We start from the raw sequence: 23,179 nt of genomic DNA on the forward strand, positions 1-23,179 counted from the left end.
ATGTTAGGTATTTTCGTGGACTTACTTGTTGAAGAATGCTGGTTCTGCTTTCTTGCAGCGCCAGTGTCTTCTGCTAGCAACGGACGCTTCTCCGTAGATTTCACTGCTAGGAAGGGGAAATTTTCACTCTCTATTCTTATTTTAAAAAATACGCTCCTCTTGGAATATCATTCAATGCACCATAACATATTTATTTCCACTTTGTACAAAAAAGAAAAACTGAACTTTATGACGTAAGCCCACACATTACCGGACACCCAGAATCAGTTAATTACACATTTTTGAACACAATAAGCTTTTATCATGGCTGACTATCCACATCCAGTCCACGTACTCTCAACAGCAGTTCAACGTCTAATAAACAGTCACTATCTCGAGTCACTCCACTTGTTTTTCATCAATGCAAAGCTACATTACTCTATGCAGCCGGCCACAGAGCTTCCGGACCGTATTTGATTATTCTTGGCAGGTTGCACTGAACACTTGCTAATGCCGATGAATTCTCTCTCTTCCAGTTTTGCCTGCACAAACAATAAATGGGTGCAGTATCCCATGGGTGCAGTATCCCATGCTCATCCTTATGCCCTGCCTTAAAATAACGCATGTTTGAAACAGCTGGAACACAAGTGTCTCCAGACTTTCGTAAAATTCTGGGGGCACTACAAGCTGTAGGACCTAGCATCTTAGAACACATAAATACAAACATTTGTCTGCTAGCTAAAATTCAAGAGTTGATATAATGCAGAAACTTTAACATGGCAGTTCTATGTGGTAGGTGTTTTGAAGTATGGAATGTATCAAATAATGGTAGAGATCAGACATGATACTACCTAATTTATGACACTACCAACCTCAACAACTAATTGCACAATAACCATTATTGAAAACTTACAACAATATCAAGAAACAAACCAGAGCAGCACTCTGCTGCTTCTCAATAAGAGCAATCATTTGTTTAAAGATTAAATAGATCCAAAATAAGAAAACAAGCTAAGATCATTTCAGAAAAACTGTTGATGTTATTGCAAAAGTAAACATTGCAGTCATTTACCACTTTTATTTTCAACTGTCAGTTTCCAAGCATTCATACTTTGTCTTTAGTTACATAGCACGACAACCTTCTAAATCTGTAAATCTAACCATATGCACACAAACAAAAAATTCAAATGCAAATTTTGCCAAAATAGATGCTACATTTTCAGATCCGTTCTGATATTGAATTGAGAAGTCTGTCTGATGAGGCAGAATTCTAGTTATGTTTGTGTGCTTCTTACATTTTCATCTCTGTGGAATGTTAACCTCTTTTCATTCCTCCAGAAGGCTCAACAAGCTATAGAAATTCTATATATCATGTTTTCTGCCCAGATATTGACTCAGGTAACTACGGCATTCTCAGGAACCAGTGAGCCAGATGGTTGTGGATTTTGATACTTAAAAGGCCTCACGACCTAAGTAGACCATTTGAGGAAACAATACTTGAAAAGCTAATATTCCTTCATCCTGTTTTGTTAGTATGTGACTGGTCAAAGGATAAATTAGCATTACACATCTTTCACCATCTCTTTACATATAATAACTCTATTCACAGCCATAACTTCATGTATGTTTTGCAACAAACAGATGAAATAAGAGGTCAGGATAAACAAACCTCGAGATCCTGAATATTATTTCCTTAATGCTCTCACTGATCTTTGTCTGATCGTGAGCACTGAGTACCCACTTGTATCATTTAGTATTCATAGTGCATTTAGGTACTAGCTACCAAGAAGACTGCAATAGTTGAGCAAGATGGCAAAAATGATTCTTTTTTGTTTGTGGCCCCTTTTGGAATTGAACATTATTCCACTGGGTGCCTTTCATGAAGTCTGCTCTGCTTCTGTTTTGGTTAGTAATGAATCATAAAATTTTTACTCCCACTGCCTGAATACATACTTAATGAGATTTATTGCATCTTCTCTCATTTCAAACACAACCAACACTTACCTGACTAGTTCATTGTGCCTCGCACAATTTCAGCAGTTACGTAGTCTTGTACATCAGTTATAATATAGTGTGTGAATTAACACACATTTGGAAATATTAAAGCTGAAAGGTAGTCCTATATTGATACAATAGTCCTCTGCAAAATAAAACCAAACAGGGACAGTACAGTTTGGCCAACTCACAATGGTCCAATCTGGCATGTTAAAACATCCTCTGAGAGTTTTAAGAGTTTTGAAGAATGCTGAAGATTAGATGGGTAGATCACATAACTAATGAGGTGGTAATGAATAGAATTGGAGAGAAGAGAAATTTGTGGCACGACTTGACTAGAAGAGGAATCGGTTGGTAGGGCATATTCTGAGGCATCAAGGGATCACCAATATAGTATTGAAGGGCAGCGTGGAGGATAAAAATCATAGAGGGAGACCAAGAGATGAATACACTAAACAGATTCAGAAGAATGTAGGTTGCAGTAGGTACTGGGAGATGAAGCTTGCACTTTTTTTAATGCCAAAACGTTCCCTACTTTCTGATTAGCCCTCGTACATATGATCTAAGACAAAAAAAAAAAAAAAAAAAAAAAAAAAAAAAATCAACATCACAAAGAAATTACCCAAATGAGACAGTAATCTACAGATGTGATGTACATGTACAGACAAAAAAATTATTACGATTTCAGAAAAATTGGATGGTTTAGTCAAGAGTGAGAGCTTCACAAATTGAGCAAGTCAGTAATCTGTTGGTCCACATCTGGCCCTTATGCAAGCAGTTATTCTGCTTGACATTGATCGATATAGTTGTTGGATGCCCTCCTGAGGGATACTGTGCCAAGCTGGTTAGAGGCCCCTGCCTAATTGTTCTTGATTGGGGGACAGATAAGGTGATCCTGCTGGCCAAGGTAGGGTTTGTCAAACATGTGCAGGCAGGCATTGTCTTGCAGAAATGTTAGCCCAGGATGGGCAACAAAACGGGACATAGAATATCGGCAATGTACTGCTATGCTGTAAGGGTGCTGTGGATGACAACAAAATGGGTGCTGCCAGGAAATTGAAATGGCACCCCATGCTATAACACCTGGTTGTCAGGCCATATGGCAGGTGACAGTCAGATTGATATCCCACCACTTTCAAGATTGTCTCCAGGCATATCTTCATTGGTCATCGGTTCAAAGCGGGTCTCACCACTGAAGACAGTTCTACTCCAGTCAATGAAATTCCGAGCCAGGTGTGCCCAACACTACTGTTAATGGACTTGTTGGTGTACAAAGATCAATGTTATTCAATGCAAGGGGCACCGTGAATTCAGCCCCCTTTCTGTGAGTCACCTATTAATGGCCCTATGATCACTGAGGCACCAGTTGCATGTCAGATCAATGATAATGATGAATCTAGGGCCCTGGCTGTCTCTCTCATGATTGCCCGGTTGTCAGCTGTCATTTCTCTAGGTCGACCACTTCCTTCTTGAGGCTGTGTTCAGCCATGGCTCGCCCATTCCAGCCAGCATCAATGAATAGTGGCACCACTCATATTCAAATGTCGAGTGGGTTGCCAATTACTCCAGCAGGCTTCTTTAAGCCCTACTACACCTTCTCAAATGCTGACATGTGCATATACTGTTCATGCACCTATCTTTGAGGTCTAGTTACTGTCCAACTGAGTACACAGAATGAAGTTCATGAAGACTTTACGCTGTAGAATCAATGTGTCCTGTGCTTACTATCATCACCAGCTGCATGGTGAAATTGCACTGTAGTGTCACACGTTCTTACACAGATCACCAAAGTTTACAGTTTTACATTTTCCATTGATGCCTGTATGTATGTCAGTTTGTGACCACTTTGCACAACTCCTTCATGGTGCTACATCATTTTTTTCCTTTAGTGTGTGTATATTTATTGAAAATATATAGTCTATGTTCATAAGAGTGTTTATTAGAGCATTGTGTAAAAATTTGAAGTAAATTGGTCATTAACTTTTTTTGAGATTTGGTAACAACATTAAACATTGTCTTGTCTTTATATAGTAGTATACCGTAAGAGTGATTTTGAAACCAGTTTTTCGACTGAAAAAAATTTGCAGAAGCAAATGCAGACACTGACCATAATTTGTTGATTATGAACTGTAAATTAAAACTGAAGACATTGCAGAAAGGTACGATGGAAAGGAGATGGGACCTGAATGAATTGAAAAAGCCTGTAATTGTTGATAGCTTCAAAAAGACTACTAGACAACAGCTGACTGTAATAGGAGTAATGAATACTATAGAAGAAGGAGAAGTAGCTTCCAGAGCAGAAAAGAGTGAAGGCAACAGAGGAAAAATTGGGATTGCCTCAAGTTCTGGAAAATCAGAGGATGTCAGAGAATTTCAAACATATCAGGGAAATTTGGGGGGGGGGGGGGGGGGGGGGGGAAACAAACCATTGGGAAAATCTTGTTTTTTGTCTCCATAGTATGAAAATTGTTTGTTTACTGACATCGTTCGTTGGACCTGGCTGAATACGTACACTATTTCCCTACTCTCTCATTCTTACTGCTTCTCCCCTTCCCATCCCTCCCCGCAGCTTGCAGGCAGTACTTGCTGCTCGCCTAGCAGCTGCTGATGCAGCGAGGCAGGAAGAGTGATTTGTTTGGACCTGATTCTCAGAGATTGTTGACGCAGCAGCCGGAGACAACAGGTATGTGTGCATGAGTTGTGTCTGAGTGATTGTGTGTGCACTATCGTTCTCTGAGGAAGGCAATAGTCAAAAGTTTAGTTGTGAGCTTGTGATTGTCTTTCCTATGTGCCTGTCTGTGGCTCAGTGATCATCTTTACGGTGAGTTGCTACCTATCCTCATTGGTATTGACTCTCAAAGTATTTGTGCAAGCTATCTGTTGTGTGGGTGATAAACGTAGTCTCATTTCATCAACATGGTGCATGTGACACATGAATAGCTGGCCACATGAGTGGACGTCTGTGATGGGCCAAAACCGCAGCCATTTCTGTGGGTATCTCCAACGGATCTGGCCTGAAGGCCAGGTCTGTCTGCGTTTGGCGTAATGCGGTGGATTTTCATGATTTATCTATGGACCTGGGACTGTGGTGCTCCTCGGCAGGCCAGAGGCCACGGACGATGGATTTCAGGAATTGTGACTGTCTCACCAAAAGTAAATTGTAGTGTGCCATTTTACAGAGATGTTATTTATTCTACCACTTTGAAAGTAGTTTATCTATTAGAAAGTACGGACAGTGAGAAGAAGAAAATTGTGGCAGTCGCTGGCAGTTTGTACGCTATGTACTCGTGTATTTATTGAAGTAAAAATCACACAATACGTGTAGAATAATAGGCATAACAGAGTAGAACCAACATCTTATTACCTGTCACCTGTAGTGTTGGTTTACACAACTCTTCTCTACCTTATACATTTCTTTCAAGAGGCCTACTTTTTTCTGAGGTTATTTCTGGAAGCAGTGAAGGTATCTTAAATCTGCCTTGTGACTCCAACTAAATGCTTATTTTTGTCACCACATGTGTTTTGTTTTATTGAAATAATGTCAGTGGTGTTAATGAAACATGTATACCATTTGGCTTGCTTTCTCCATCTAGAAACAGTTCATGACAAAAGATTTTGATGTTAGTACTTGAGATTTTGTTCACACGTTTAGAAATACAGAAGTCCTTATTTTTTTGTCAAATTATGTCTTTACTTATCCTTGAGATCTCAAAATTTGTCAGGGAAAAATGCTAAAACTTGTCTGGAAATCAGGGAATTTCACTTGGGGAAACTTGTGGCGACCCTGTAAATAGGCAAGATTCAGTCGAAATTTTTGATTATCACACAAGATATTAATTGACAAAAGGAGAAAATACAAGAACGCAGCAAATGAACAGACAAAAGAGACTAGGTGTCTAAAAAATGAGATTGACAGAAAATGTGAAATGGCTTAGCAGGAATGGCTAAGAAGCCACAGAAGCTTGTGTGACTGTTGGAAAATGGATGTAATATACAGGAAAATTAATAATCTTTTAAGGAAAGAGCAACAGCTGTATGAATATGAAGAGCTCAGATGGTAAGCCAGTTCTAAGCCAAGAAGGGAAGACTGAAATGTTGAAGGAACATACTGAAAGACTGTACAAAAGGAAAGAAAGACACTTTATGGAATGGGAAGAGGAATTTGAATTTGATGATGGTAGATGGAAGATGTGATAGGCTTACTGCAAGATGAACTTGACATAGCACTGAAAAATGCAAATTGAAATTAAAACTATTCTGCCTGGTACACAACATAAATGAGACAGGAGCAAGACCCATACATTGGAACATTTACAGAGTGAGCATAGTATGCTGTGCATATCACCAACTTCAAACCAGAACTGCTACATGTCTTCAGTAACAGCATGCCACAAGTGTTCAATGTACGTCTGAAACTGATGGAATGGAACTGATCTGCTAGTACAAACCATTATAGATAAGTGATGAGAGGAGGGACTATAGGTTAATGGAATGTGCCAGAGTCCCAAACATAGTACAGCCAGGCAAGAAGAGTGGCAAGGTGTACAGTCCACTGATATCCTAGATTATGTTAGTGAGAGAGGTGTCACCCAAGGTGAAAACTGGGTGGTGGCTGTTGTTGACACAGTAAGTGAAACAAAAAACATCTCTGAAATTGGTCTCCATGGCTGATGAATGGAATATCAGTTGTCTGAGCTTCTTAGACATTGCCTAACCCACTTTGAAAATAACTGCTATGTGATATTAATACATGATAAGGCAGTCGGACAGCGAGTGAAATTTTTTTACTCTAAATGGATAGGATTCTTCGAGTTGACTTCTTGTGTCGCAAAAATCAATTTGGGGTAAACTATTCCTGTAAGTTATTATTTTTATTTAGTTTTTGATGCTACTGGAGAACACAAAAATATGCGGTTTGGAACTTTAATAGTGGCAACGATTTATTTACAGTTCGTACAAAGTAGATACGTTTCAAAGTTTTACTGAGCTTCAAAGTAGTCACCAGCATTGTGTATAACCGGTCGCCAGCAATGTGGAAGTCGTAGGATACTCATTAGCAGTGCCAGTTGTGTTGACAGTTCGAGTGGCGCGGTCTATTGCACACGAATTTGTAGCATTTCTGAAGTGAATGCTGTGAAGTGTTTCCTTCAGTTTAGAAATCGAGTTGAACTTAATGAGGGCTTAGGTCATGGGAGTGCAGTAGGTGGTATAGCACTTAGCAGCCCCATCAGTCAAACAAATCAGTAACAACTTGCACTGTATGTGCTTGAGCATTGTCCTGCAAAATGATGGTCAGGTCCTGGAGAATGTGTCATCACTTCTATCTCTATGCTGTTCATTTTTGGAACACAACCTACGACTTTGAAGGTCAGAGAAACTTAGAAACCCGTATCTATTTTGTACGAGCTGTAAATAAATAGTTGCCACTATTAAAGTCCCAACCCTCATATATGCCATTCTGGTACAGTAACAATGTTCTGTGCTAGTCTACACTGTACAAGTCCCTCTTATCTCTGCAATCTATATCCACCTGTTAGTCAAGTTGTGCCATACATTTCTTCTCTTCCAATTTAACTCAGTGCCTCTTCATTATTTATGCAATCCAATCAAATAATCTGTAGCATTCTTTTGTAGCTCTTCATTTCACAAACTTATTAACTTCTTGTGTGTCTTGTTTATTAGACTTATGTGCGAGATACCACTCTGGACAAATGCTTTCAGGGAAGACATCCCAACACTAAAATTTATATTACTTGTTAGTAGTAATCTTTTTCAGAAATGCTTTCCTTGCTATTGGCATTCTGCATTTTGTATCCTCTCTAATTTGACCATTGTCACAGAGATGATCTTCTAAGTCCTTTGTAGTCTCTTACAGAATTACAATGTCATCTTCAAATCTTGATGTTTTTATTTTTTTCCCTAAACTTTAATTCCTTTCCAAATTTTTCCTTAGTTTCCTTGACTGCTTGCTCAATGTATAGATTAAATAACCTGGGTGTAAGATAAGTATCCCTTCTCAACTACTGCCTCCCTTTCCTCTTACAATTGCAGTCTGGTTTGTGTACAAGTTTTAAATAACCTATTGTTCCCTCATTTTCTCCTTGCCAAAGAGTGTATTCCAGGCAACATTGTCAAAACTTTCTCAAGATCTGCAAGTGCTTAATGTTGTTTTGTGTTATCCAACCTATCCTCTAAAGACAAATCATTGTGTCAGTATTACCTTGCCTTGCACCTACATTTCTCAGGACCTCAAACACTGATCATCCCTGATTTCAGCTTCTCCTAGACTTTCCTTCTGTTAATGGTGTGTGTTTTGCACCCATAAACTGGTGGTTCAGCAATATTCACACATGGCAGCATTAGTCCCCAAAAAAGACGGGATATTACATTCTGAAGGCATTTCCATACAGTAAGAATATCTCTGGAATGAGCATCAGATGTGCAGAACATGCTGTGGCATGCCTCACAGCATGTGTATTAATGTTGTACTTAGTTCTACCTTGTGTTTTTTGCATCCAGCCATGTGGTTTGTAACTGTTTCGATGTATTCAAAGCACCTTCTACATGGCCATTTTGGATTAGCCACAAGACCATCCTCCAACAGCAGAGGAATTATATGAAAATTCGTATTCAGTCACCTATCCAGAATAGATACTTTACACCACTGTAGATGGTATGAGAGTCACATTTGAGGAAGTGCAAAACACTCACTGATGAGCCAAAGCATTATTAGCATTGCCCAGTGCAAGATTTACTGTCACTTGGTTGTGTTGTGGGTATGTGAAGCAGTAAGTACATAGGTGGAGCAGAGATGAAAGGAGAATCATTGTAGTGACAACAGGGGCCATAAATGAAGAATTTGATTGACATAAGCAATTTTGGCAAAGGGCAGATTATTATGGCCCAGTGCCTGGGAACAAGCATCTCATAAATGGGAAAGCTGGTGGCTGTTACCCTGTTCCAATGTCGTTAAGACTGCAAGTGGACATGGGATAGAGATTGGACTGTGAATCAATGTAAACATGTCTCCTGGTTGAAGACTCATGTTTCTGGTTTTAACAAGTTTATGTTTGTGTCCAGGTAGGCCATCAGACAGGCTAATGGCTGCTCGAAACATGCACCTCCTACAGATGCAGGGTGGTGAGCGCAATACTCGTATTGCGCTTTGAATGCATTCACCTGGGCTTCCACAGGATCTTGGGTAATCATCAGAGGCACCATGACAGCTATGGAGTACACAGACTTTACTGTGGACAGCCTGCATCCCTTCACACTTGTTACCTATCCCTATGTCAGTGGCAACTTCCAGCAAAATTACTGCATGAAAGTGTAGTAATGTTAATGTCTCAGCCAGCAAAATCACTTTGATCAGAATATTGGAACTCATCTAAGACACTATCAAGTGCCAGTTCTGTGCCTACAAACCACCAACACACAATTTATGAGAGCTATGTGACCTGTGTATACGCATCTGATGGCACATATCTCCTGAAACCTACCAAGGACGTCTAATCCATTCCATGCACAACCTCTGCTTTAATGCATTCCAAAGGTGAACCAATATACTATTAGGCAGGTGTTTATAATGTTCTGAGTCATCAGTGTGCTAAATTTATGAAAATTTAGGCAGTAAAGATAAAAACCCTGCCAGAACAAAAGCTGCTTTCTACCAATTCTGCTGCATAACCACCTATAAAAGTGTTTCAAGAGTGCATGAAGCTTCAACAGGTTCATGAAATAAAGAGCTGCACTCAGTGATGCTCATTCAGCAGTTGTCCGCTTGGGTTTGTAACATTGGAAACTGTATTTGGATTCTTTCCTGCTCTTATATCAAATAGGAATAAAATGGAATGTAACATACTAGCATTAATGGTTCTGCCCATCATTGACGATTTACCTTTAATCTGCATTGTACTGCCTTTTGGCAGGACTTCACACTGCACTCTTATGAAGAGGTCTGTTGAGACAGGGAAACACAAAAGTACCCAGCAAGCATTGGGAAGCTGTACCAAAAGCAATGTTTCCGATTTGGGAAAATTCACGTAAATCATTAGTTATGAGGCAACAAAGAAGAGTATCCACCATCAGATAGGTGGACTGCATAGAAAGCCTTCCACTCATCCTAATGACAAGAAAATTCTACCTAAGCTATGGTAACATTTGTGAACTTAATACTATGTAAAACCATACTGCAAAAAAGAAATCTGAAATGTGTTACAATAGGTCTGCTTCTGCACCTGAAAGTTATATTTCCAGTACTGAGAAGTTATTCCATATAACTCCAACATTCAATGTATTCAGAAAAAAATTGAACTTCTCAGTGTGAAAAAGATTGCAGAAGATTTGCAACAGAGAAGTGGATGCGAATGGAGCAAACATTGATGAATGTCAAAAGATAATTATCATAGTCAAACTTGTGTAGTTTCCTGAGATATTTCCAATGTTGTCGTGTTAGCAAAACAAGTGTTTATTTTATTACTTTATATTTATGTGAGCTGAGAATCTCAAGTACTTTAGTTTTCATGATCACCTCTAATACTTCAAAAATTTCTGATGAACATTACTCTAATGGTGTATTACATATGAGCACATAACAAATGATTAAACTTAATTTATGACAGAATGAAATGTAAATAATTAAAATGACTGACCATTTTTTTAATCTACCTTTTTGTTCCTATACTGAAACATGTAGTGTCATATAGAAAAGTGGATAAAATTTTCAACAGTGAAATGTGAAACCAGATAATGTGCCTTTAAACAAATGAAGGTAGGCAACTATTCACCTACAGTTGATTGACATTCACTTACTCATTCACTGTGTTTCATAAATGGAGAAACAAGTCAGTGTATGGTTTTACCAAGGAAGTGTTATAACCGTCCCCTCCACCTTTCTTAAAGTAAGTGTGTAAAAAATTTAGGAGACAACCTGAGCAATGGTCTTAGGTATTTGCTCACAATGCTGTCGTTACCGTCTAGTAAAGGTATAAGAAGATCAAAATGAATCACAAAAAGAGTTGGACAGACTATTTGCATGAGTAAAATTTAAAGATCAGTGATTGATGCAACAAACCTACTAAAAAGATTGCCTACACTGCATTTGTATTTACCAGGTAGGTTCGATGGAGGCCACCGAAAAAGTTCAAGGAATGGCAGCTCATGTTGTATTATCATAAAATGGATGAGGGGGGTCAAAGGTATGATAAGCAAAGTTGCACTGACAAAGGCGTTCTTGTTGCCATGCAATATTTTCACAAAATTACAATTGCCAACTTTCTCCTTTGAATGCCAAATATAAATTAAGAGAAATTGGAACTTGCACATAAAGATTCAGATGTTCATGTCTTCCACACACTATTCTAGATTGGAATGGTAAGGAAATAGTCTGAAAGTCATTTCAGGAATCTTCTCCTAAACATGTTAAAGCAGTGTTGTCATAAGTCGTTATAGTTTTTGGTTTAGTTTATATGAGGTGAGTATCTCAAGTGCATGATTTTTAGTGTTCATCTCTTGATATTTCAAGCTATTCTCATTATGCATGTGCAGATAACAAGTAGTTAAACATAACAGAATGAATTGTGAAAAAAAGAGAGACTATAATTTTGTTCCTATACTCTCAATAACAGGTACTGAAAAGTGTAACTCCACATACACTAAGCAAATAAAATGTTCAACAGTAAAATGTAAAGCCAACGCGCCCTTAACAATAGGGTTATCCTTTATCATTTCCATTATCATAAAAATGTATCTCTGCATTAGATATAAGTAGAAAATGTATCTTGTTAAATATGTGTTCTAGTATGCTGATGGGTTTTCTGTGACTGTATATCATCTTCAGAACACTTGGCTAAATTATGCGACAGCTTCTCAGCTTTTGTTTCGAATACTTCCATTCATACTTGCAGGTCACAGATATACCCTGCTGATTTTCTGAATTCTCCGTTACTTTTCTGCTTGTGTATGTCAAAGATTTGGACATCAATTCTTCAACAAACTTTTAATCCAGAATTAACATTTACATCCATTTAACACATTTAGTGATGTTTCGCCACCAGACGAGGCTCTGCGGTGGGTGGCAGATCCCATTGGTAGCCAATAAAATGACTGATGAAAATCACATTCCAGCTTGCACTAGACCCCCAGAAAATGTAATATTTCTTGAATGTAACATGTAATATTCTGAATTTATTTCAGAAACACATCTTCCTAAACAAATAGGATACACCTTCACCTGATAGATCGTTTATCATTTTCCCACTATTGATTATCTCTTTATTTGGAAATCCACTGTGATCAGTTCCCATCTCATGTCATTCTCAAACAGGCAACAGCACATTTCCAATTACCATCAGCATAATAAATTTGATGTTGTTTGTTATGCTGCTTAGTCTGTCAGTACTTGAGAAACAAGGAGTGCTTTCAGGTAGTTCCATTATCTGCTAAGGGAGCATACACTGTGCCCAGCACATGATGACTGACAGCGTGAGAATGAAATAAGTCAGAATTGGCAAATACTGCACTTTGCTATTCATAAATTTTGGATCAATAAAATGGCATTTCTCTCCCGAATTTCAGTTTTGTTTATGCCCTCCTCATTAATACAAGAGTAACCCAAAAAGTAAGGTCTCCTTTTTTTTTTATAAGAACATAGACCTGTTTATTTTTACAATGGTTTACATCAGTTTACAGCTTGAACATTTAGCTATTTTTCAACATAATCACCATTTCTGTCGATGCATTTTTGTAGATGCTGTGGCAGTTTAGGTATTCCCACGTCATACCAGCTCACCGCCATGCTGTTCGGAAAGTTATGAACCTCTTCTTTCACCTCGTCGTCGGAGCTGAATCGCTTTCCGGCCAAATGTTCTTTTATCTTAGGGAACAGGTGATAGTCACTGAACACCAAGTCAAGACATTGGGTGGGTGGGTGATTATTTTCCACTGAAACTGTTGCAACCGTTTGCCAAACTATGTATGGGCGAGCATTGTCATGGAGAATGTGTACGCTCTTGCTCAACATTCCTCTTCTCCAGTTCTGAAGAGCCCATTTGAGTTTTTTCAGTGTCTCACAGTAGCTTGTCAGCATTAATTGTGGTCCCAGCGATTCAGCTCTGATGACGAGGTGAAAGAAGAGGTTCATTAACTTTCTAAACAGCATGGTGGTGATCTGGTATGATATGGGCATACAAAAACTGCCACAGCGTCTACAAAAATGCATCAACAGAAATGGTGATTATGTCGAAAAGTAGCTAATGTTCAAACTGTAAACTGATTGGTTGGTTTGGGGAAGGAGACCAGATAGCGTGGTCATCGGTCTCATCGGATTAGGGAAGGAAGTCGGCCGTGCCCTTTCAGAGGAACCATCCCGGCATTTGCCTGGAGCGATTTAGGGAAATCACGGAAAACCTAAATCAGGATGGCCGGATGCGGGATTGATCCGTAGTCCTCCCGAATGCGAGTCCAGTGTCTAACCACTGCACCACCTTGCTCAGATGTAAACTGGTGTAAACCATTGTAGAAATAAACAGGTCTATGTACTTACAAAATAATAGGAGACCTTACTTTTGGGATTACCCTCGTACTTATAAACAATGAAATATTGTAAAGATATTTTTGATAAAGAATCTTCAGCTGCACAATTCCTTAATTGACCAGAATGGCTCTTTATTTCGTTTTTCTGTAATATATAATGTCTTCATTTTAGAATATCTGAAAGTTTCTCACCGAAGAAATTATTTTGTTATCTGTAACTGTTTAAGTAAATTTTCAAGGTACATGGAACAAGAAAGTACAAAGACAAAACTCTTGAGTAGAGAAATATTGATCATCTCGTAATTGCACTTTTGGATGTTATATCTTAACAAAATAGTACCATGCAACCTGAGTGTAACTTCCTTGCCACAGAAAGGAAGTAAGTACATATCACAGAGTAACAGTCTGGTCAAGAGTAACCTTTATACTTCACTTTTCAACTCTTCAAATACTATCAGTTAATGTTCTATAGCAGACAGTTGTCAAACTACAATCTGTGCCTGAATGTTAATGATGTGAGGAAGTGATTGAAAAATCTTGCCAAATGTGAAAGACATTCTGTAACTCTCCCTTTACTGGCAAAACATCGTAAAGCTTTTGACACACATTTCAGAATTTCTGTGTATAAAACAAATGTTATGAGGTAAGGTGTTGCACATCAGTACGAGAACTGTTCGCTGTGTTTACGGAAGTAGCTGTCCACTGTACTCAAAAAGATTGATGAAAATGGTGTTTAACAATGTCTCAGCTGTAAGACAACTTCCTGCAGATTTGTCATAGTGTGTTGAATGAGACTGTGACTAAAGAATTATGTTACCTAAAGTTCTTTGCTCATTGGGTTCAAGCTCTTAGCTGGCAGAATTATATGCAGAGGGAATTTGTAAATTTCTGAAGTGATGTGAAATGCATAAATCGGAATGGTTATCACATAGAGAAGTAATACAAAGGTTGAGTTTTAAAGCGTACTTCCTGCATAGCCCTACTAGGTCAGCTAAAAGCTAACATTATCCACACCTTGGTATAGTTTGGCCATGTAAGTTGTGTAATCTGAAAGAGCTGTCAAATGTTGTGGAACTACTGAGGGGCAGTATGCCCAGAGCCCTTTGTCACTATTTTGGATTAATTTTCTGGAGACGAGAAAAAAATAAAAACCAAGTGTTATGTATATCATATTTCCAAATAAGTTACTATCCAATACATAAGAGAGCTGCCCGCATTCCAAATCAAATGCTGCTGATTATTTTTGTTATATTGCTATAATATTCACTTCACTGTGCCTTATGAGTAAAATTTGTTTGGGCAGTTGCAATTGTAATGATGGATTGGTAGTAGTTTAAAATTTCTAATTTTGTGTATTGTGCTCTCTTCTTTGGACAGGACCCAAAGGAAGTTGTTAGGTATGTGAAGCTGTGGCTGCGTTTTCAAGAACTTGCTATTGTCCTGGGAGAGAACTTGAAGGGTATAGAAGCTAGATGGTGTGATGGAAAAGGTCCATTAGCTCATTACTTTGCACCAGCAGAAGTGAAAAAGTTGATACGAGCACTCTTCCAAAATACTGACAGGAGATCTGCTGTACTTGCACATATAAAGTGATATTCTTCCAGATGCAGAGGAGTTGCAAGAAGTATATGGTGCAGAATTTGAAATTTAAAGGACTTTGTAGACTAATTTTACTGTATATACAGAGGGCAATTAATTAAAATATATATTTTTATAATTTTCATTTTGACTGCTTTAATTTGAATTAGGCATGTGAGAACTGAACCAACCAGTCATAGATGGCTAAAGCCTGGGAGGGAAGGTAAGTAACAATATCTCGCCATGGGACAGTCCCACATCCTGAAACTGAGCTCATAAGAACATAAAATTAAGAAGCTGGCTCCAGTCTTATTTCCACATAGTGAACAATGCCTCCTGTGATATCAATCACTATGCCTTAATTTCTCACTGGAAGAGATACTACTAAGAAGTTTAAATTTCAGAGAATGATTAGCAAACGTGTTACAGCGCTCCCTGTAGCACCGAAGATTAACTCAGGATCCCTATTGACAGTGGTCAGAACATTGAGAGAACCCAGTCTATTATTTGTGTATCTGGAAAGTGGACTGCTTTATTTGGTGAATCATTTAATTTTTCTTTACAATTTGTTTAGCATTCAGTTGTAAGAACTGAAATAACAGCTCATGTAGAGGTGGGCAGCAAATGTGAAACTGAACAAACTCTTTAAAAAAATCACTTTGAAAAGAAATACATGTACAACACAAATCAGAGGTGTCTTTCATCCATAGCAGTCCCATCTGTCTTTAACTTTCAACACTTACAGAAAAAGCTGAAATCGTGCAACCAGGGCTCAGAAGTGAACTTTCAAAAATTTGGTCAGTAATACTCTAAGTCATTTGTAGTATACAATAAATCTGTAAATTAATAATCATACTCTTTATATATACAACAAAAGTACTGCTTCCATTAGCTAACCACGATGCATTACGAAGTTTACCATAATCTTCATGGTTGTATCTGCTCATTTTGCATTGATTTACTTTGTGAGCAGCAAGAAGTTAGGGCTGGACCAAAAAAGTGTGTACATCAAGCAGGAGTTATTTTATGTTAATCAAAGTCAATTTCATGGGGGCACACAGATGACACCCTGACTATAGATAAAATGGGAGGATAGGTATTCAGTTTGCTTCAGTGATGGCAGATGTGAGGCCATTGTGTGAAAATTAAACTCTTTGAAGAACCAAGGGGAAATTAGTTTTTTGGAACAGACATCATGAAAAATAAATATCACACAAAAACAATTTGCTTCATCCATTCATAAATCATGTCCTTTTGTATCCATCATAAAATACTGTTACAAGTTTATGATCTTATTGCTGGTGATTAGGATTATTATTATTACCAGGCATGGTAGATAATGCATGTCCAAGAAGCTAGAGAAATTATCACTACTTTCTCACAAATGGATCAGTTGCACAGCACACACGTCAACTGCCATGAGGCTGCTGTGACTACATGGCAGTCAACACATTGATAGCTTTGACTTCTGACTTAATGTGGTCATTGGTCTGGTCACACAGAGGTTTGGCTTAGTTGTAGTAAATAATTAGTAGTTGTGGAGTAACATTCCACATACTTAGAGCAAAACATATTTCCGATGTGACAACAGAAGGGCATGTAAATCAGTGACTGCTTGCACCTCATTGGAAGCCAAACATTTACTTCTAGTGAATAAGACCAGGATAGAGCAAATATATGTTCAGTACAATTACCATCCCCAGTTGTTGCTGCAAACTAGCGTATAATTAAATTCACTTTGAAAGATACATTAAATCATGCAGTGTTAGAAAACCCTTGTACTTCAACTTACATCAAATAGTGGAAAATGCATCCTGTTGCGCAGTTCTTCAATGAGAAAACAGAGCCTCATACTTTGCTGTCACTAAAAATGCCCACCTTTTGTTTGAAATACTCAAAGCCATCTCTAAAAATTAGGAAATCTTTTAGACCTAAAGTATTTGTTCAATTCCATGAAAGTCACAGTAATATACTGGATATTTATAAAACAGGATATTGAAAGCAAGAGTAAATGTCTGTTGAAGAAACTACACAAGAGGTTATGCAGTCTAAAGTTAGGGAGGATCACATTCTTGTCTGACTGGCATATGGATATTGCCTACCCAAATGCTTCTTTACTCCTCAAGTCACCAAGTGAAATGTTGATTCTAGTAGTGCCACTTAACTTGGCCAAAAAAGTCATTGAACAAAATCAAACACCAGAAAAATCCAGGATGGAATAATGACAATATTGTCTATCCTTTTCATATCTTTGAACAATTATTTATCTTTGTGTATTGTATTAACACCAATGGTGAAACAGTGACTTTCCATTATTGCCAACCTTAACTCTGAGATCATACAAGTTGGAGGGGAGGATCTGTATCAGCTGCATCAAGACTTATGCAAACTGGCAGCAATGAATGAAAAGGTTTACAGATGGACTCAAACCATGGATCTCCTATCTACTAGACAGTTGCAATAACCACTACACCATCTAGAGACAGCTTCTCAAATGCATGGACTATCTTGGCATTCTTCCCACCTGATCCACACCTAGTACCATTTATCTGCAGTCCTCCATGCTTGTTAATGTTGAGATTCCTGCTAGAGGTCAAATGATTGTGCATTTGCACTGGAAGTTTTGTACACATTACCCACCAAAGTGAATCAATTACTTGTATGTGTGGTTTCTGTTCTTTCAGACATGAGAGTAATCTGTATACATGTGTATCTCTGAAATAAAGTCATTGCTATAGTTGCAGGAATACTTTGTCCCATTCATTTTGGATTACCCTGTATTATTAATGGAAAGATTTGGTATCTACACTTTAATGCTTCTCCATTTTCTCTTAGTGGTTAACATCAATTGCTAAGTGATGGATACTTCACCAGACTTTTTACCATCATGGTGCCAGCTTCTGCTGTGGCTACCAAGTCAACATTTCTGCATTTTCCTCCACAAGGGGATATAAAGTCTTCCTAGACAAGTAATGTAGCCAAATGTACAAGAAAAAACTTTGTTAACTCATTGAGAGCCACTACATGACAAATGGTACAACTAGTTCCTGAACATGTGTAATTCCATCAAGAAGCCAAACTGGACAGCATTGTGCAACATGCATACTTTTGTCCATACAAAAAATTTGTGAAATTTATTGCAGTTCTAGTACAGTACCTTCAGACAGTAACTTAAGTCGTACAGACCACTTTTTAAACATTCAACTGCTTATGAATTTCCAGTTCAGTGGCAATTTTTTTCCTTCAATGTGGCTGCACCAAAGACTTCCCTAGTGTATTCTGAACCCCCTTTGAGTACTGGTCAGAACTATTAGTAGAATAATGATTCAATGAGAATTGTGACCAACGAGTTTGCCTCAAATGTGCATACTGCGTGAACTGTATGCATTTACCATACTGTTATTAACAACTTTCATCTTTTTTTACCTCTGACAGTGTAATCAAGTATGTGTGTTATGGAGTATTTGTCATACTGACTGGTCAGTCCATTGGTGTAAAATCTTTCTTACAGTATTCTCATCAAAAGTATATCCTGTTTTGGCAGTTCATAGCTACAATGTTGTGAATATACATTTTGTCACTAACTGCACTATGTACAAATACAATTTGCACAACACTAGGACTGAAGCCCCATAATTTTGGCAGTATGATGGCTCTCCCATCAAATGTGTAATGTATACTGCAGTTACTAGCAATATTCGAATTAAGACATTTTTATCCAAGGCTTGAAATTTTTGGTAACATTCTAGCATAAAATCTTTTGGGAAAGGTGTGCTTACCTGACATTTGCCACTCATTTTTAATAAACAATTTTTCACCAAGTGTTTGGGAGTCTTCATGCTGATGAAACCATGAGTTTGTGAGAATATGCTGTTTAGAGAAAGTAACACATAAAATTCAGATACTTTCAACACGAATACCTTGACCTGATGCCTAAAGGGGCTCCATACCAGTTGAAATTAGTTTTGTTTCTGCTGTATCATCTTTATGTATTCACTTAAAACACTGCAGACTGACCATGAGTTCTCAGAACAAATTTAATTTTGTATATTGCCCACCTCGGAGGGCAATTATTTGAGAGAAATGCAAAAGCTTTCAAAGCAGTTCAAGTATCACTAAATTGGAGTGAGTAGGTCATGTACAGAAGCAAGTAGGTGTGAGGCAGTAATGACATAAGTGCAAACAAGAGGGGGAAATTTGAAGATGTCCATGGATTGTGCCCTCCAGGAAATCATTTTCAGTACAAATACATCAAAGTACAGCAAAACGTTGAGAAATTTATTAATGACGAAGTGTACCAATTTTTCCATAGTGGAGGTATTGAAAGAAACTTTGATACTACAGAAATATCTTCACAGCTGCATCTAGAATACTGAGTCAAACAGTGTAATCTGGGGAGTTCAATCAAGAATTTTTTGCAAGGTATTAAGTCCTGAAACGACTTAACTAGACAGAGACTTAAGCTACTAGATAGCTGTTACAGACCTTTAAACACGAGCAAGACAGCAAACACAAGCTGGAGAAATTGAATTGCAGGAGATGGAGCTGTGACATACCAACAGATGAAATGGCTGTTTTCTGTAATGTGTACTTTCTCTCAGCAAGTACACACATTGGAGTATTGTATTTGTGTATTTCAACATTTTTTAAAACAATATTTAATATATTTTTGTTCCCAATAATTTCCAAAAGGTAACTCCCATACAAATAAATTTTACATTACATAAGACAGGGATTACAACCTACCTGAGGCATCAAGAAACAAAATATGATCAGTTTATGAAATTTGAATTAGACAGTATCAACATGCAATTTTCATGTGCAGAGCCTTTTTAAGAAATATATGGCAATTTTTCTCAATGCCACTGACACCACCTCCACAAAAAAGCAGAGACAAGAGTACTATCATAATATTACATGTTCCAAGATCTTGATGTGGATACTGTCTTCATTTCAATGAATCACATGGAAGGATGAAATTTCACTTCCATGTAAACCATTACATGCTACATGAAATATAGGGGAATCAAGTGATATTTAATTTTGAAGAAGATCCACTTTATTCAACAATGAAATGTACAACACAAATACATTACTTCTATACAATGCTAATTCTGTAAATAAGGTTTGGATACTATGTACATAACACCAATTTATAAGTGCATAGCTAACTTAATATACTGCATTACTCTGTGAGTCACTAAATTTTGATTTAATGTTTCTTCCATTCTGAATTCCATCACAATTCTATCAAGCACTGTACTTCAAATGCTTCGTGCACCTTTTGATCACTATTGGGCTGACACTGCTCATATCCAGTACAGTACAATTACACATTGTTGAAACGGTTGTCTGCTATTTATGACTCCCTTCTTCTAGCACACTGACTGCCACACAGTGATGGCTGATTCACTATCAGGCTGGAGCATGGTGTGGTGTGGCTGCTGGTGGGGCCCATATGTAACACTGCTGTGGTCACCAGTGGCCTCATGGTAATGTTAGCTGCCTAATATTGTCTCAATGTTTACTTTTATGATTTCTACAAAAATAATCAAGCTGTAATTACTACTGTCTTACAAGTAATGTATTGATAATACACAAACCTTGAAGGGATATGAAACCTATTGGCAACTATTATTTTGAAACCATTCTTTAATGTGTTCGATTTGACAAACTGCTAATCCAAAATGCAGATTATTTGGTTTCACTTTCATAAACTTGCAGCACTGTTTATGAACATCTTAATTGTATCTTAAGTGGAGAAGTTTACCAAAGCATAGTCCTTGCCAAAAATTGTAGGATACAAAGTCAAATCTTTTCTTATGCAAGTGGCAAATGATGGAAAACAATGAAGCCGGAACAAGAAGCAACCCAGCCTGCCATTTGAAACCAATTTATTTACACTAATTAGAAGCTAAACTTCGAAGATCACTTCTGTCCCTTTGCACGAGTTAAATTACTTCTACAGTGGATTCTGAGAGATTTAAGATTCAGGTTAACTCCAGCACACAAAATTTAAAATTAAAAACTTAAAGGTTAAGTAATTTTGAAACTATTTAAAATGAATAAAAAATCCTGTGTCAAATTACATCTGCAGTAAGCAGTCAGATACCCCTATCTTCACCTATATACCTGAGGATTTCTAAATACTCAGGACACTGCAGTGCTGAACAACTAAAATCACACTCAGTCTCCATGTCAAATGCAAATAAAACCAGTAATCATGCACCACTTACGCTTTTCTCAAATACTGTCTCCAACCAAGGAAAGCCACAAGAATATTCACAATCAAAGAGCAAAAGAGACTATAGAACCAAAAGCTGACACTTTAATCTGTAATTAACCAAGTTTTGCAACATTAAATGAGTGACCAAATCATGCATTACTCTGACTCACCCACAATATCCAAAGTCAACAGAAAATGGGGTTTGTCAAACCAGAAAAATCTGAGGTGGCACACCACCAAATTCTTTGCTTAATATCCATTAAGTGCAAATAGTAATATATTTTTCACCTCTATTACACATGCTATATCACTAGTGTTTTGTAATATGTCTTGAGGTGGACTTAAGATTTCAAGTAACCACAGGGCTACTTCGAAGAAGTTTCTCTCCAACACGCCTCATAAAGAAAGGAAGAAATATGAATGTAATACCAAGGTGATGGTAATGACAAATGCACCAGTTATGCCTATGTGATTCAGTTTGCTATGGCATTTGCTGTGTTTCAACTCTTAACATTTCTACAAACAATACCAATACAAAGCAGCATTAACACATGAAGAGTTTAATAAAACAAGCTTCACTTATTTCATCAATCTTCAGGCACAGAACATTTGTTTGGATTAATCCTGCAAGTGACTGGATTCTGAACATAAGTCTATACACTGCACAACAAAACTAAAACAGCCCCAATGCCTGCAAACTTTTCTTATTTAAATATTGTACAGTTTTTGCAGTACTATAATTCCAATGATTGTGTCAGTTCTTGCCAACACTATCTAGTTCTGGTAGTGCTGCTGTTCTGGTTCTCCAGACTCAAGCAATACATAACAGATGCAGGTTCCTTCATGTATTCATGAAATATGAACAAGTATCTAGCATGTAAAATACTTACTGAATAGTACATATTCTAATGTCAATCATAGCTTAAATTGCAGATGCAGACAAATTCAATATCAGACTTCAAAAACTTGTCTTTTGACTAGCCAATGTGAATTTTCTTCATAACTTATGACAAAATCTGAAGCAGAACATAACTTCAAGTGGGGCTGCTATCAAACTGGGTTTGAATGAAAGACTGTCAGCTTTTCACATGCAACAAATTGCATAAGACATTAAATTTGCCAACGTGTATACCAACTACAGAAGTATAATCACATAAAAATCAGCACAAGTCAAAGCACAATGAATTTCCAATAAAACATTTAAGAAGCACTATGAAGTATCAATTTTCTCACCCTTATTTCTACCACTCCTTCCTTAAAGTCACCTTTTTAAATTGTCTCCCCACTTCCCACTAATAGCCAATACTCATTGTTATCCCCCCACCCAGAATCCCATTGTGTAAGTGAAACAGTTCTAAAATTCTGATGTTATGGCAAAAACTGAAGTAGATAAAGATACAGCCTTTTTAATTAAAATTTAAAGGCAGCAATCAGACAATTTCTTCCCTCTCCTAGAAAAAAGTTGACGACACTTGTAAAATGTTATATTACTCATTGCACATGTCAAATTTCACACTAAATCCGTGCATAATTCCCTACAAGCAATTAAGACTTCATTAAACACTGCTGGTTACTTGAGGTAACGTAACCATTTTCTCAATCTCACCAATGCTTTAGCATCATTAAATACCACCCTCCTCAGAAAGAATTGTGCATGAAGAACTAGCCACTCTGCCCCTAGTAACTTGAAAGTAATAATTACAACCTTTCCCTCAACACAACTGCTCAAGTTCAACACTGAGTTAAAACAGGCTGCCCTAAATGGCCAAACTCTGCAACATGGATGCCTAGTATAGTCAGATTCAAAAATGGAGCATGAGAGTACTAAGAAAAATCATGTCGAATGAGGCTTGACATCAGAGTGGAGAA

General features: G+C 37.6%; 2 protein-coding genes across 12 annotated transcripts in view; one reads left to right on the forward strand and one right to left on the reverse strand.

The window, feature by feature from the left end:
* LOC126278657 (centromere/kinetochore protein zw10 homolog) overlaps nt 1-15,229 on the forward strand; it is a 186,273-nt gene extending 171,044 nt beyond the window's left edge. For both annotated transcript variants that reach the window (XM_049978872.1, XM_049978873.1), the window contains one exon: nt 14,884-15,229. In XM_049978872.1, the coding sequence (XP_049834829.1) occupies nt 14,884-15,099 (216 nt within the window). In that variant the 3' untranslated portion in view covers nt 15,100-15,229. The remainder of the gene's footprint in view (nt 1-14,883) is intronic.
* LOC126278659 (zinc transporter 6-A-like) overlaps nt 1-23,179 on the reverse strand; it is a 471,888-nt gene that overhangs the window by 322,882 nt on the left and 125,827 nt on the right. The gene's annotated exons all lie outside the window — the stretch shown is intronic.

Source organism: Schistocerca gregaria, chromosome 6 (genome assembly GCF_023897955.1).
Source record: "Schistocerca gregaria isolate iqSchGreg1 chromosome 6, iqSchGreg1.2, whole genome shotgun sequence".
NCBI lineage: Eukaryota > Metazoa > Arthropoda > Insecta > Orthoptera > Acrididae > Schistocerca > Schistocerca gregaria.